Source organism: Oryctolagus cuniculus, chromosome 3, assembly GCF_964237555.1.
Source record: "Oryctolagus cuniculus chromosome 3, mOryCun1.1, whole genome shotgun sequence".
NCBI classification, from domain to species: domain Eukaryota; kingdom Metazoa; phylum Chordata; class Mammalia; order Lagomorpha; family Leporidae; genus Oryctolagus; species Oryctolagus cuniculus.
The window spans coordinates 107,820,282-107,835,785 of NC_091434.1; the positions used below are offsets into that span (position 1 = coordinate 107,820,282).

Sequence of the window (15,504 nt, forward strand, 5' to 3'; positions counted from 1 at the left end):
CATGCTTCCAATCCAGCATTATGCTAACGCACCTAGGAAGCAGCAGATGATGGCACAAGAGCTTGGGTTCCTATCACCACACGGGAGACCCGGATGGAGTCCCTGGCTCCCAGCTTTGGCTTGGCCTAGCTCTGGTTGTGGTGGGTATTTAGGAAGTCAATCAGCAGACAGAAGGTAATCTATCCCTTTCTCTGTTATTCTATTTCAAATAAAGTAAAAACATCTTTAAAAAATAAAAAGACTCACACAAAATAAGGATCTGGTTTTAAAAAAAATTAACATACTTATTTGAGGGCCAGCACTGTGGCACAGCAGGTTAAACTGCTGCCTGTGACATTTGTATCCCATATCAGAGTGCTAGTTTGGATCCCAGATGTTCCATTTCTAATTCTGCTCCCTGCTCATGCATCTGGGAAATCAGTGGACAATGTCCTGGGTGTTTGGACTCCTGTAACCTATGTGGGAGACCCAGATGGATTCCCTGACCCCTGGCTTCAGTCTGAATCAGTGCTGGCCATTGTGGCCATTTGGACAGTGAACCAGGAGGGTAGAAGATAACTCTCTCCCTGCCCCTCTATTTCTGTCAGTCTACCTTGCAAACAAATAAATATATCTAAAAATTTATTTGAAAGGCATGGTTAAAAGTCAAATGTCTATCAATCTGTGAATCACCACCAGTGGCTGTTAAGAGTAGAAGGCAGCCGGCGCCGCGGCTCACTAGGCTAATCCTCCACCTTGTGGCACCGGCACACTGGGTTCTAGTCCCGGTCAGGGCGCCGGATTCTGTCCCGGTTGCCCCTCTTCCAGGCCAGCTCTCTGCTGTGGCCAGGGAGTGCAATGGAGGATGGCCCAAGTGCTTGGGCCCTGCACCCCATGGGAGACCAGGAAAAGCACCTGGCTCCTGGCTCCTGCCATCGGATCAGCGCAGAGCGCCGGCTGCAGCGCGCCAGCCGTGGCAGCCACTGGAGGGTGAACCAACGGCAAAAGGAAGACCTTTCTCTCTGTCTCTCTCTCTCACTGTCCACTCTGCCTGTCAAAAAAAAAAAAAAAAAAAAGAGTAGAAGGCAGTCGGTGTAGTTTTAAGGCATGCAGCATTACAGGTTTTTGGTTTCTAGGGCAAATATACTGCCCCCAGGAAGAATATGGCAGTCATTAACAACTTAACTTAAAGGAAAAGATACCTACCTATTTTAGAACTCCAAAAAGCTGATGCAGAGATAGGAGTGCAGTGTGAAAAAAAATGAATGGTGTACCAGAATGCAGCAACACAGAGGAAAATTTCAGTATAATGTCTTTGCACTTCTTTTTTCACAAAAAGCAGATAAAATCTGATCTTCTAACTCAAGCCAATTTTAGCTCAAGTCTCTTTATCCTTAGCGTCAAAGATTCATTATAGAAGAACAGACGATGACCCCTTTTATTCCTACCAATTTACAAAACCAACACCAAAGTATACACTATGATACCAGTACAGAAAGAAGCTAATTCTCTTCACTGTGCTGAACACTAAACTATAACTAGGAAACCATACTAGGTCTGCCAGATTGAGTAGAATCAAACACTCCCTCCCTTAACAGAAGAGTAAAACCATGCTAAATCCAGTAACTTTACCTGTTCTTCTTCTTTCCTTTTCTCCTCTCTCCTTTCTTCAAGTTTTTTTGTAAGTCTATATTAAAAAAAATACACTTTAGACACATCATATTAATATAAAACATATTCAGGAGGTTTCTTTAGTGAAAACAACTGGGGAAATACAGAAACCAAAAAGAAAAGTCCCTAAAGACACAGCAATAACATACCTGCCTGGCCTCTGGCCCTAAAGAAATTCAAGAGTAGACAGAGCCTACTTTCAGCTTTTAGGGCCTACTTACTATTAGACTTCTCTTTTTCCACCCAGCTTACCTGATACTGATTTAAAAATATTAATTAATTTTTAAATATATATACAATGATTTACAAAATCTTCATGTATAAGTAAGCAGCAACATAGCATAAAACTGAAAAACAAAAGCTAAAGATTTAAGGTTACCATTTATAAACTAACAATAATATTGACTTTCAACTATAAGAAGTTCCTCAATTAAAAACTAATGATGTTAACATTACACAGTCATAATGAACATACAACTTTGAGAATCTACTAAACTCAATCTAACCTTCAGATTTTATGGTATGTGAATTACATTTCAACCTTTAAAAATTGAAAGTATTTTCTATGAAAGACATCTGAGTTACACAGATGTATGCATTTATTAAAACTCAGCTAGAGGGGCCAGTGCTATGATGCAGAGAATTAAAGCCCTGGCCTGCAGTGCCAGCATCCAATATGGGCACCAGTTCAAGTCCCGGCTGCTCCACTTCCTATCCAGCTCCCTGCTAATGCACCTGGGAAAGCAGTGGAGGATGGCCCAAGTCCTTGGGCCCCTGGGTTCATGTGGGAGACCCGGAACAAGTTCCTGGCTCCTGGCTTTGGATCAGCTCAGCTCTGGCTGTTACAGCCGTTTGGAGGAGTGAACCAGCAGACTAAAGACCTTTTCTGTCTCGCCTCTCTCTGTAACTCTACCTCGCAAATAAAATCTTTAAAACAGTATATAAAAAAAACCTCAACTAGACAAGTTGTGTCAGCATTCAAGGAAATATTCATTTTTTATTTTTTATTTTTTTTTTTATTTTTATTTTTATTTATTTTTTTTGACAGGCAGAGTGGACAGTGAGAGAGAGACAGAGAGAAAGGTCTTCCTTTGCCGTTGGTTCACCCTCCAATGGCCGCCGCGGCCTGCGCGCTGCGGCTGGCGCACCGCACTGATCCGATGGCAGGAGCCAGGAGCCAGGTGCTTTTCCTGGTCTCCCATGGGGTGCAGGGCCCAAGCACCTGGGCCATCCTCCACTGCACTCCCTGGCCACAGCAGAGAGCTGGCCTGGAAGAGGGGCAACCGGGACAGAATCCGGTGCCCCGACCGGGACTAGAACCCGGTGTGCCGGCGCCGCAAGGCGGAGGATTAGCCTAGTGAGCCGCGGCGCCGGCCAACAAGGAAATATTCAAAGAATGAAAGGAACATGTCAGGGCCAGCGCTGTGGCATGGCAGGTGAAGCTGCTGCCTACAGTGCCGGCATCCCATGTGAGACCCAGCCACTTCACTTCCAGTCCCACTCTCTGTTGTGGTCTGGAAAAGCAGTGGAAGATAGTTCGAGTTCTTGGGCTCCTGCACCCACATGGGAGACCTGGAGGAAGCTCTTGGCTCCTGGCCTTGGATCGACACAGATCTGGCTGTTGCCTCTCCTTCTCCCTCTCTGTGTAACTCTTTCAAATAAATAAAATATTAAAACAAACAAAAAAAAGGAACGTGTCAAAAGGCCAAAAGGAAGATCTGATATAAAGGAGATTTGCCTGTTCCATTTGGGACAGTAAAGTCTGGAACAATCTGTACACCAAAGAAAATAAGTAGATTTTAACACAAGAGAGGGGCCAGTTTTGTGGCACAGCAGGTAAAGATACCACCTGCGATACCAACACCCCTCCCATGTGAGCACCAGTTTTCACCCTGGCTGCTCTATTTCCAATCCAACTCCCTACTAATGGCCTGAGATAAGCAGCAGCAGATGGCCCAAATGCTTGGATTCCTGCTACCCACACTGGAAACCTGGAAGTAGCTACTGGCTTTGGCCTGTTCAGTCCTGGCCACTGTGACTATCTGAGGAAGGAACCAGAGGATGGATGATCTCTCTCTCTCTCTGCCTCCCCCTCCCTCTTCTGTAATCTTTCAAATAAATAGATAAATCTTTAAAAAATAAATAAATAAAATTAAGGAAACACCTCAGAGGAAAAAAGAGAATATTTGAAATATCATAAATGCTAAAGGCAATTATAAATTCACATAACCATTTGAAAAGATTGGCCAGTACCTATATGCCAGAAACTCCCAGTCTTAAATATATACCCCGAAAACAATGTGCACATATGTTCACCAAGGCATATAAGACTATTCTGCATAGCAGCCCTATGATTAATAGTCCTGAACTGAAAACAATCCCATATGCATTAAAAGTAGAATGGATAAATCAATCATGCTATATTCAAATAATATAATGCTCTACAGCAAACGGGACATCCACTGCTGCCACATCCATCAACACAGATGAGCCTCACAAATACAACGCTTTTGACAAAGTACACCAAACACAAAAAGAGTACATGTGGTGTTCACTAACAGGAAAAATTAATCTATAGTGTTAGATCCAGGACAGTGGTTATTTTGGTGAGGGAAGCCATAATGGAGCAGAGACACTAGGAGAGTTTGCACATAACTTTTCACTTCTTGATTTGGTTGCTGATATCCAGTGAGTTTACTAGGAAAAAAGGGAGGGAGAGGATGTGGGCCAAAGCACTTCTCTATAGAACAATGTCTGCTAATAAATGTAAAAAAAATAAAATTAGAAAAAAAAATGAGAGTCCACAGTTGTTATTTAGCAAGTAAAGCTGAAACCTGTGAAGCCGGCATCCCACATGGGTGCTGATTCCAGTCACGGCTGCTCCACCTCTGATCCAGCTTCCTAATGGCCTTCGAAAGCAGTGGAAGACAGCCCAGGTGTTTGGGTCCTTGCCACCCACATGGGAGACCTGGATGAAGTTCCTGGCTTCAGCCTGGTACAGTGCTGGCTACTGCAACCAGCTGAGGAACAAGTGACAGGATGGAAGATCTCTCTCTCTCTCTGTCTCCTCCTCCCTCTCTATAACCCTTTCAAATAAATACAAAAAATCTTTTTATTAAAAAAAGATCATTTTTATCTCCCAATGAAATAATTCATCAAGCAAAAATCAATGAATGCCAAAATCACTAGGTGAAAATTGTAAAGAACAGAATACTATTTCACAGAATTACTCCACAGATAACCTATTAATTACTAAGGGACAGGGGTACCTTTATAATGAAGATATTCAATAGACACCATGTGAATCAGATGAATATCACCAATAATGCATACATCTGATATTAATTATTTCCTGAGTTTTTTAACAATAAGAACAAAACATTATGTAAGTAATGTTCCAAAATTTAAGTTGAATATAATAATAATGGAACAAGTACTAGTTCAAGGGACATTCTAGAATACAATTAGTTTATACTCTTCAAAAATGTCCAATTCATGAAAAAATGCAAAAAATGGGAATGTTTTGGATTCAAAGAGACTAAGCTAAATGGAATGAAGGATCCCTGACTGCATTTTGAATCAGGGGAAAAAAAGTCATACAGAATATTGTTGGGTCAATTGGGGAAATCTGAATATGGGTCACATTTAGATTATCTTACTATACTAATGTACACTTTTTTACTGTAATAATAGTATTGTGCTAATATTTAAAAATATATTTTTAATTACATACCACTGGTATAATTCTGAGAAAAATACATGCAATTTTACTCTAATCTGGTTGAAAATTCACATTGCATCTAATTGCAATGACAAACTGTTTCATCACTTTAAGCATCTGGATATCTGTATCTACCATTATGGCTACCTGGACAACAGGAAGAAGGCAGCACATGGATCTCTGGGCACTGGATCCTGGCCATAGCTTAGGCTAGATCCCTAACCCAGAGCCAAGAGAGCCTCAGCCATTGTCTTATTCTTAGGAAAAACATACTTAGTTACTTAGGGATGAAGTTAAACGATGCCTAACTTTCAAATGGATCAGGAAAAAGAAAAAGGTAGTTACACCATTCTTTGACTTTGAGGTTTGAAACTTTTCAAGTGAGAAATTCAAACTGAGGGTACTGTATTTGAAGGCATTTCAAAAAGTTCATAGAAAACAGCGTTAAAAAAAGTTTATTTATCCACAAAAAACTTTGAAATCCATGCATATGAGTATAAAAAAGTTTATGGAAAATGCACATTACTGAAAAAATCTGCAAGCATTTCCAAAGTTTTTGTAGCAAAATAAACATCTTTTAATTATACCTTTCCACAAACTTTAAAAAAAAAATATTCATTTATTGCTTGACTGCTTTGAGAGGCAGAAAGAGAGCTCCCGTCTGCTGGTCTACTCTCCAGATGCCTGCAATGGCTGGGGCTGGACCAGGTCTTACATGATATGAGTGGCAGGGATCCAACTACTTAAGCATCACCTGCTATTTCCCAGAGTTAGAATTAGCAGGAAACTAGAATTGGGAGCAGAGCCAGGACTCAAACCCAGGCACTCAGATATGGGATTTAACCACTAGGCCAAACACTTTCCCCTCCCACAAATATTTTTAAAGTGCTCTCATATTATCTTTCTTATACTGTAGTTTCATGTGACTCATTGATTATTGCCCGTATGATCTTTTACTAATAAAACATTATATATCTTTAAATATTTTAACAAAAATCTAGATTTCAATTACAAAGTGCCCATCTATTTTTCAAAAAAATTAAGTTCACTCATTTGACAAAAGGTAGTTTAAGACTAAGGGGCGGGGGGGACTGAAAAATCACGTTCTTACATACAAGAAGGGAGGAGTTTCTGAGCTGACATTGATTTGGCTTTGGATCGGCGCAGCACGCCAGCCATAATGACCATTTTGGGGGTGAACCAATGGAAGAAGAGTTTTCTATCTCTCTCTCACTGTCTAACTCAGCCTGTCAAAAACAAAAAAAAACATAGGTTGGAGTTATTAGTTGCCACTGTCAATCAGATTCCACAAAAAGAGCAAGATTCATAACTGGGTATGAACTCAGAAGAATTAAATGAAGAACCTCAGCTGGTGGATTACTTAGTACCAGGACATAGGTTTTATAGATCAAGCAAGGTCTGATAATTTAATCTTACCAACAAGAATCCAAAGTGCTCAAAAGATTTTAATTGGCCGGCGCCGCGGCTCACTAGGCTAATCCTCCGCCTAGCAGCGCCGGCACACCGGGTTCTAGTCCCGGTCGGGGCGCCGGATTCTGTCCCGGTTGCCCCTCTTCCAGGCCAGCCCTCTGCTGTGGCCAGGGAGTGCAGTGGAGGATGGCCCAGGTGCTTGGGCCCTGCACCCCATGGGAGACCAGGAAAAGCACCTGGATCCTGGCTCCTGCCATCGGATCAGCGCGGTGCGCCGGCCGCATCGCGCTGGCCGCGGCGGCCATTGGAGGGTGAACCAACGGCAAAGGAAGACCTTTCTCTCTGTCTCTCTCTCTCTCACTGTCCACTCTGCCTGTCAAAAAATAAAAAAAAAAATAAAAAAATAAAAAAAAATAAAAAAATAAAAAAAAAAAAGATTTTAATTACATGATCACATAATGTGAATTTTTCAAGTTATCTAAATTGGTGCCAGTGCTGTGTCGTAGCAAGTAAAGCCACCGCCTGTGATACCAGCATCCCATATGGGCACTGGTTAGAGTCTAGGCTGTTCCATTTCCAATCCAACTCCCTACCACTGTGCCTGGGAAAGGAGAAGATGGCCTAAGACCTTGGGTCGCCGCACCCATGTGTGAGACCAGAAGAAGCTCCTAGCTCCTGACTTTGGAATGGCCTAGCCCTGGGCATTGCAGCCATTTGGGGAATGAACCAGCAGATGGAAGATCTCTCCCTCTCTCCCCTGCACCCCTTTCTGAAACTGTCTTTCAAGTAAATAAAATCTTTTAAAAAAAAGTTACCTAAATAGCAAAAAATGTTTCATTATCAAGAGTGTGTCAACATTTCATCCAATTTCACTATTAATATCTCCTGTTAGTGTTATGATTATGTTATGTTCACTGTTAGTAGTCCTCTTTCAGAGTTAAATATTTTGTTATATGCTCTTTAGTATACGTTTATACTAACTACAACACATCAACACCAGTGTGCACATGTAGAAATTATTCTTTAAGTGAAAACGGTACGTTATTTCCTACTTGCAGAACCACACAGGTATGCACCAGCTGACATGCTCTTACATCACAACAGGAACCATTAAAAAACAACAGAAATTCCCCTTTTTCACTGCACCTAAATAGCATTTGAAAAAGCATTTCCCCCACCCCACAGCCTTGCCTCAAGTTTTCAAACCCTTCTCTAAATTTATTTTCATGTCACTCTAGCTGGTACAGGTCAGGATGCACAGCAGAGAACCTGATATTTGTAAAACAGACAAACAGAAGAGAATGAGCCTGAGAACTTGAGTTTCCTGCTGCTGCTCTTCCAGCCTTATGTCATTTGCCATCTCCTCCCCACTTTGAGGGGATCTATCCTGCTTTCCACCTCAAGGTCTAGCTCTGCTCCGAATCCTATTAAGGATCTAAACCTAGGTTTTGCTAATTTGCAGCCAATCTTTACTAAATTATGGGCAAACTCAAATACCCAATGTCATTAATTATTGTGACCTCCATTTCTCCAGTGTACAAACATGAACAAGAAAAATCAAATCTAAGTAATTTTTAAAATCTCCATAATACTAGATTTTTTTTATTGAATTAGCATAAATTTCCAAAGTATAATAGCTTCCTCCCCCCAATACTAGATGTTTTAAAACCAGTATTAAAAGTATTGCCTACCTATTAACCATTAATTCATACAACTCTAAGAAACACAGCATCAACCTCTATGATTAATTACTGTACTACAAAAAATACTAAACTAGAAACTATAAAGAATCGAAACTATGTGTGTAATTACTAATAAAAAGGGACAATCAGTAGATACCCACTTCTGTAGTAAAACCTGGGCTCAGTGAACAGTCATAAAAAGAGCTGAAGTTCTTGCCCATTTGGAGCTTATTATCCTTAGTGCATAGAGAGATAAAAGAAGGAACAGATGGTAAAACACATGGACCAAAATACATCAGACCTGAAACTGACGAACAACTTCAGAAATATAGTGAAGCTTTATCATTAGGATATAATTCTTACAGACATTAACAACTTCATCACATGATCAAAAACTTAGAACCCTGAATTCTGAAATCTTGTGTAATTTTAGCTTTCATTCAAATAAAGTAACTGAGGGTCCAGTGTTGTGGCACAGCACGTAAAGCTGCAGCCTGTGATGCCGGCATCCCATATGGGTACCAGTTTGAGTCCTGCCTCTGCCACTCACATGGAAGACCCAGAAGAGGCCCCTGGCTTCAGGCTGGCTCAGCCCAACCCTTGTTGTTGCTGCCATCTGGGGAGTGAACCAGTGGATGATCTGTCTGTCGCTCTTCTGTAACTTTTCCAAATAAATAAATAAATCTTAAAAAAAAAAAAAACCTGAAAACCACTGTCTTTTTTTTTTTTTTTTTAAACAAAATGCTATTTGCAAAAATAAGAGCAAACCTTTCCACTCTGACGGTGAGATCCTCTGCAGGTCTCTGATTTGAACATCCACTAGGCTCCTGAGAGGGAGTGGCACGGCCTGAACTTTCTCCTCCTTAATTATTAAATAAAAAGAAATAAGAATACTGCATTTAATGTAATTTTTAAAAGATATAAATCTTCTGGATTGTCTGTTAATAATCATGTTTCTTAAATATTATATATATTTCCCCTAAGAATAGAGCAGGAGATAAGAAATGAGCTATTACTAATCCTGAAGTTTTCTCAAGTTTAGGTAGAGATTAAATAGAATACAAATGAAAAAAGGTAGTTCCCCAAGCCACCAAAGGTCAGAAGTCTAATATGAAGAGACCGCAATCAGGCAGAAGACCTGGCCAATAGTAGGCTTCACTCTGAAGCAGCACTGCCCGATATCTACGCTGTCCAAAACATTAGGCACTAAGTACATGTGGTTAATGAGCACTTACAACGAAGCTATTGCAGGTGAAGGGTTAAATTTTTAATTGCACTTTTAACTCAGCCATATGCACCCATGACTACTCTATCAAACAGCTCAGTTTTATGTTGGTATGCCTCTAGAATTATCTTGGTCCAAGAAGAGACACACTTCTGCTACTGAGAGTGATTTCTTAAGAGAGCCTCTTTGTATCTATACTAGTATTCTTTTAGGGATTCCTGAAGAATAGAATTTGTTCTTGCCTGTTCCAGAGGATAGTTATGGTCTGGTACTTCCTTTCAGAAGCTCTGTCATTTCCCTTATGACCATTTGCTACCAACCTGTCCTTCTTTACGAATAAGATCTATGGAAAAGTAAGGACTTCAGAGCCACAATGCCTGGGTACAAGACCTCCTTTGAACACTTTAGTAAATTATTTAATCTCTCTTGGGGCCAGCTCTGTGATATAGCAGGTTAAACTGTTGTCTGCAGTGCCAGCATCCCATGTGGGTGCCAGTTCTGAGTCCCTGCTGCTGGGCTTCCAATCCAGCTCCCTGCTAATGTGCCTGGGAAAGCAGCAAAGGATGGTGCAAGTCCTTGGGCCCCTACCACCCACATGGGAGACCCAGAAGAAACTCCTGGTTCCTGGCTTTGGCCTATAACAGTCCCAGCTATTACATCCATCTGGGGAGTGAACCAGCGGATGGAATATCTTTTTTTTTTTATTTTATTTTATTTTTTATTTTTTGACAGGCAGAGTGGACAGTGAGAGAGAGAGACAGAGAGAAAGGTCTTCCTTTGCCGTTGGTTCACCCTCCAATGGCCGCCACGGCCGGCGCGCTGCGGCCGGCGCACCGCGCTGATCCGGTGGCAGAAGCCAGGAGCCAGGTGCTTTTCCTGGTCTCCCATGGCGTGCAGGGCCCAAGCACCTGGGCCATCCTCCACTGCACTCCCTGGCCACAGCAGAGAGCTGGCCTGGAAGAGGGGCAACCGGGACAGAATCCGGCGCCCCAACCAGGACTAGAACCCTGTGTGCCGACGCCGCTAGGCGGAGGATTAGCCTAGTGAGCCGCGGCGCCGGCCAGTGGATGGAATATCTGTCTCTCCTCTCTTTCAAATAAATAAGTCTTTAAAAAAAAAAAAAAAAGTTATTTAATCTCTGCGCCTCTTCTTCAAAATGGGGATAATTAATCTCATATGGTTGTTATCAGACAAACAATAAAAGTAAAATGCTTAAAACATTACTAAGACTGGCACAAAGTAAATGCTTTAGTTATTATAGCAGTAGTAGAAATCATTAGTATTATTAAGTTGAGCCAATGAAACACATGTATTCCTATGTTTGCATCCAGGGTGGTAGCTTGAAAACAGCCATAGTGGAAATACTCAATCCTTACAAATCAGCAAATTAGCAAATACTACATATATTAGCTTCAACAGAGCTTTTTGTTAAACATGTACCAGCACAGCACTGAATGCAACCCTGAATAAATGATAACCTCTGGAAGCCAGTGTGTGTCAAGAAGGAAATTAACCATCTTTCTTTAGTAAATAAAATGAATGCCTAAGGACATAATGTATTTGGTATCAGCAACAAATTTAACAAAACTTTTGCAGACATCTCCTAGACAAGCTAGGAAAAAAAGTATGGATAAAAGCAAATTTAAGTGCATCTGTGAATCATGATAAAAGAGAAACAAACAGATGTCTGAGATTCCCAATTATATGCCAGAGTTTTGTCTCTGGTATTTATAAATGACTCATAGGTGTAGACTACATATTTGTAACTTTATGGGTAATCCAAAAAATGGGTGAAATAGCTTACTAGTCTTCCTATTTAACTGCTAATTACTGAAAACAAAGTTCTAAAGTGAAAAAAAAAATTCAATAAACTAAAAACAAATAAAATACAAACATAATGAAAAGTTATTACAAGAAATTTAAAAAGTCAGTTGGATTATTAGGCACAATGTATCTCCTGATGGAAATATTTATCTTTACCTATGTATATTTCAAGTAACAGTCTTGCCAAGAAAGAATACCTAATAAAGCTGAATCTGATCAAACCTGTAGCTTTAACTGCCAACTTAGGGAAAACAAGACAAAATAAAAATATTTACATAATACCATAAGGATGTGGCAACCTTCATACTGCAAGAAAAACTACCAGTAAGAACAGGAATCTATATATTAAAAGTTCAAACAACCAACAGCAATATATTGGACTATAATTCAAAAAAAATGAAAAACATCATAAATACTGTCTAGATAACTGAGGTTAAAAGGAATTACTAGAAAACTTTCTAGCTTTTAGCTGTGGAACTGTGGGCTTTTTTTACATTTTTATCTTGAGGCAAGAATTTGGCCTAGCTGTTTTGACACTACTTGGGACACCCACAACCCATATCAGAGTGCCTGGATTTAAGTCCCAGATCTACTCTTGATTCCAGCTTATTGAAGATGCACTCCCTGAGAGACAGAAGGTAATATTTCTAATAATCCTCTTTCTCCTTCACTCTGTATTCTGAATTAATAAATAAAACTTTAAAATGACACACACATCTATTTAAGATAATCTTTAAAATTTTAGGCTAAACAAATTTGAGGGAAAAGAAACACAAATATATAGGGGCCAGCGTTGTGGCACAGCAGATAGAGCCGAAGGTTCCAACGCTGGCATCCCACATGGGTGCTGGTTAGAGACCTGGCTGCTCTACTTCTGATTCAGCTCCCTGCTGATGTGCCACCCTCCACTACTTTCCCAGGCAGCAATAGCAGGGAGAATTGGAAATAGAGCAGCTGGGACATGAACTGGTACCCTTATGGGATGCTGGCACCACAGGTGGAGACTTAACCTACTACACCACAGTGCTGGCTCCCAAAATATTTATTTATTTATTTTAAGATTTTATTTAGTTATTTGACAGAGTTACAGACAGTGAGAGAGAGAGAAAGAAAGGTCTTCCTTCCATTGGTTCACTCTCCAAATGGCCACAACGGCCGGAGCTGAGCCAATCCAAAGCTAGGAGCCAAGAACTTCTTCCCAGTCTCCCGTGCGGGTGCAGGGACCCAAGTACTTGGGCCATCCTCCACTGCTATCCCAGGCCACAGCAGAGAGCTGGACTGGAAGAGGAGCGGCCAGAACTAGAACCAGCACCCATATGTGATGCTGATGCCACAGGTGGAGGATTAACCTAGTGCACCACGGCGCTGGCCCCCCAAATATTTATTTTTAAGAATATTAATTTGAGACGAGCATTGTTGACACAGCAGGTAAAGACACCACCTGGAATGCTGGCATCTCATGTGGGCACCAGTTCATGTCCCAGTTGTTCTATTTCTGATACAGCTCCCTGCTATTGCCACCTGGGAAAGCAGCACAGAATGGCCCAGGTGCTTGGGCTTCTGCCACCCTTGTGGGAGACCCAGATGAAGCTCCTGGCTCCTGGCTTTAGCCTGCCAGGCCCTGCCATTGCAGCCATATGGGGAGTGAATCAGCAAATGGAAAATCTGTCATTTCCTCTCTTTCTGTAACTCTGCCTTTCAAAAAAATAAATATTTAATAAATATATAAATGTCAGATAATCAAATCTTTAAATAAATCTTTAAACACAAATATATATATTTTTAAATATATATATATATACACACACACACACACACAAACACACATTAAAGGCCTTCTTTCATTTTTAGAAATTTTTCTTTATATTTTAAGAGAAAGGCAGGGGCTGGCTCTGTGGCATTGTGGGTGGGGCCACTGCCTGCAGTGCCAGCATCCCATATGGGCGCCGGTTCAAGTCCTGGCTGCTCCACTTCTGATCCAGCTCTCTGCTGTGGCCTGGGAAAGCAGTGGAAGATGGCCCAAGTCCTTGAGCCCCTGCACCCATGTGGGAGACTCGGAAGAAGCTCCTGGCTCCTGGCTCCTGATTGGCACAGCTCTGGCCGTTGTGGCCATCTGGGGAGTGAACCAGCGGATGGAAGACCTTTCTCTCTCTGCCTCTCCTCTCTACATAACTCTTTCAAATAAATTAATTAATTAAAAAAAAAAGCGGGGGGGTGGGGAGGGACCTGCGCTGTGGCACAGAAGGTTAAAGCCCTAGCCTGAAGCACTGACATCCCATATGGGTGCTGGTTCGTGTCCTGGCTGCTCCTCTTCCAATCCAACACTCTGCTATGGCCTGGGAAAGCAGTGGAGGATGGCCCAAGTCCTTTGGCCCCTACACCCATGTGGGAGACCTGGAAGAAGCACCTGGCTCCTGGCTTCGGATCGGCACAGTTCTGGCTGTTGTGGCCATCTGGGGAGTGAACCAGAGGATGGAAGACCTCTCTCTCTGTCTCTATCTCTCTCTGTAACTCTGTCTCTCAAATAAATAAAATAAATCTTTAAAAAAAAAAAAAAAAAAGAGAAGAGTGAGAGAGAGAAAGGCAAATAAACAGAGACAGGGACAGAGACAGTGATTTTCCATCCCTCGCTTCAAAACCCACAATAGCTAGGGCTCAATCAGGACAAAGCCAGGTGCCCAAACCAAGTTTTTAAATCATCACCTACCTCTTCCCAAGGCACTCAATAGCAGGAAGCTGGAATCAGAAGCACAGCTGAACTCCAACCCAGGCTCTCCCATATGGGAAGCAAGCATCCCAAACAGCATCTTAATAGCTATGCTAAACTCACCCCCTGGGAATATTTCTCTTATATCCAAAAAGGTGTATTGAAAATTACCTGCTGCAGTATCCGACTTTGCATCAGAAGTGGACAATGTCTCACAAAGCTCTACATTTCTGGACTGAGAGTTTTCAGAAGTGTTATTAGGTTCAAATGAGGCAGATGGAGCAGAGACTGAGTTTTCTGACTGGCTGCTGTTAGCCACTGACGTCTCACCTTTTAGTGAATGCATCTAGAGAAAAACAAATTGCAATTTAATTAAAGGTAAGAATCTATACCTACCATTGCAAAAGAGATCAAAGTAAGAGTTAAGTCCATTTATATCCTATATGAGAAGAACTAAACTCAAATTAGTAGATGAATCTAAAATGTGTAATAAATATGACATAATCTTACAACATGGAATTCAACTGAAACTGTCTACAGTGTAAAAAAAATTCTTTTAAACACAGTACTGATTTCCCTTCAAATCAGAATTCAAACAAAAAGTAGTAAAGTTATATTAGCCATTGACTCAAAGTGGATAGAAATAAGAAATTATTGAGTGTAAATTCCTGAAGGCATGTCAAGCAACGTCAAGTCAGGTTCTTGATAGGACAGCAACTCTCTCTTGCAACAAAACAATGATGATGTCATTAAGAAGCTAGGGCAGGGGGGTGACAGAGAGTAAGAGATCACTCAGGTATAAGAGGTTTAAAAAATTTCATAAATTCCAAACGTTTTTGCAACAAAATAAACTCATCTTTATTTCTATTTTCTACAAATTTAATGAACTACCTTCTATTAGGTACAGGCATCTGTAACTTCATAATGCTACTTTCAGTTCAGGAAAATGGTCCTTACTACCACTTAACAGCATAGCACATTCAAGAATATAGACAGGCTCTAAAAATACCACTGAATTCCTGATATTCCATTTTCACTCATTTATGAAAGCAGTAGTCTGTTCCCTCTCACCTGTCGGACTTTGTGAATTCTCATAACCAGCTCATCTGCAGAAACACTTCCTGCTATTACTTCCAAGGGAATTCCACTGTCTCCAATAAAAAAACTGGATGGAACACATACTACTGGATCTGCACACTTTAATTAAGTTTAACAATTCAAGTGAAACAGAAGGAAAAATTATGAAACAATATGGATAACAAAG

General features: G+C 41.0%; 1 protein-coding gene across 3 annotated transcripts in view; it reads right to left on the reverse strand.

Annotated features, from left to right (window-relative positions):
- UBXN4 (UBX domain protein 4) overlaps positions 1–15,504 on the reverse strand; it is a 40,991-nt gene that overhangs the window by 13,581 nt on the left and 11,906 nt on the right. For all 3 annotated transcript variants that reach the window (XM_008258522.4, XM_070070987.1, XM_051849597.2), the window contains exons 4-7: positions 15,312–15,430; positions 14,412–14,586; positions 9,253–9,346; positions 1,612–1,666 (exon numbers count right to left, since the gene is read on the reverse strand). In XM_008258522.4, coding sequence (XP_008256744.1) covers positions 1,612–1,666; positions 9,253–9,346; positions 14,412–14,586; positions 15,312–15,430 — 443 coding nt within the window. The remainder of the gene's footprint in view (positions 1–1,611; positions 1,667–9,252; positions 9,347–14,411; positions 14,587–15,311; positions 15,431–15,504) is intronic.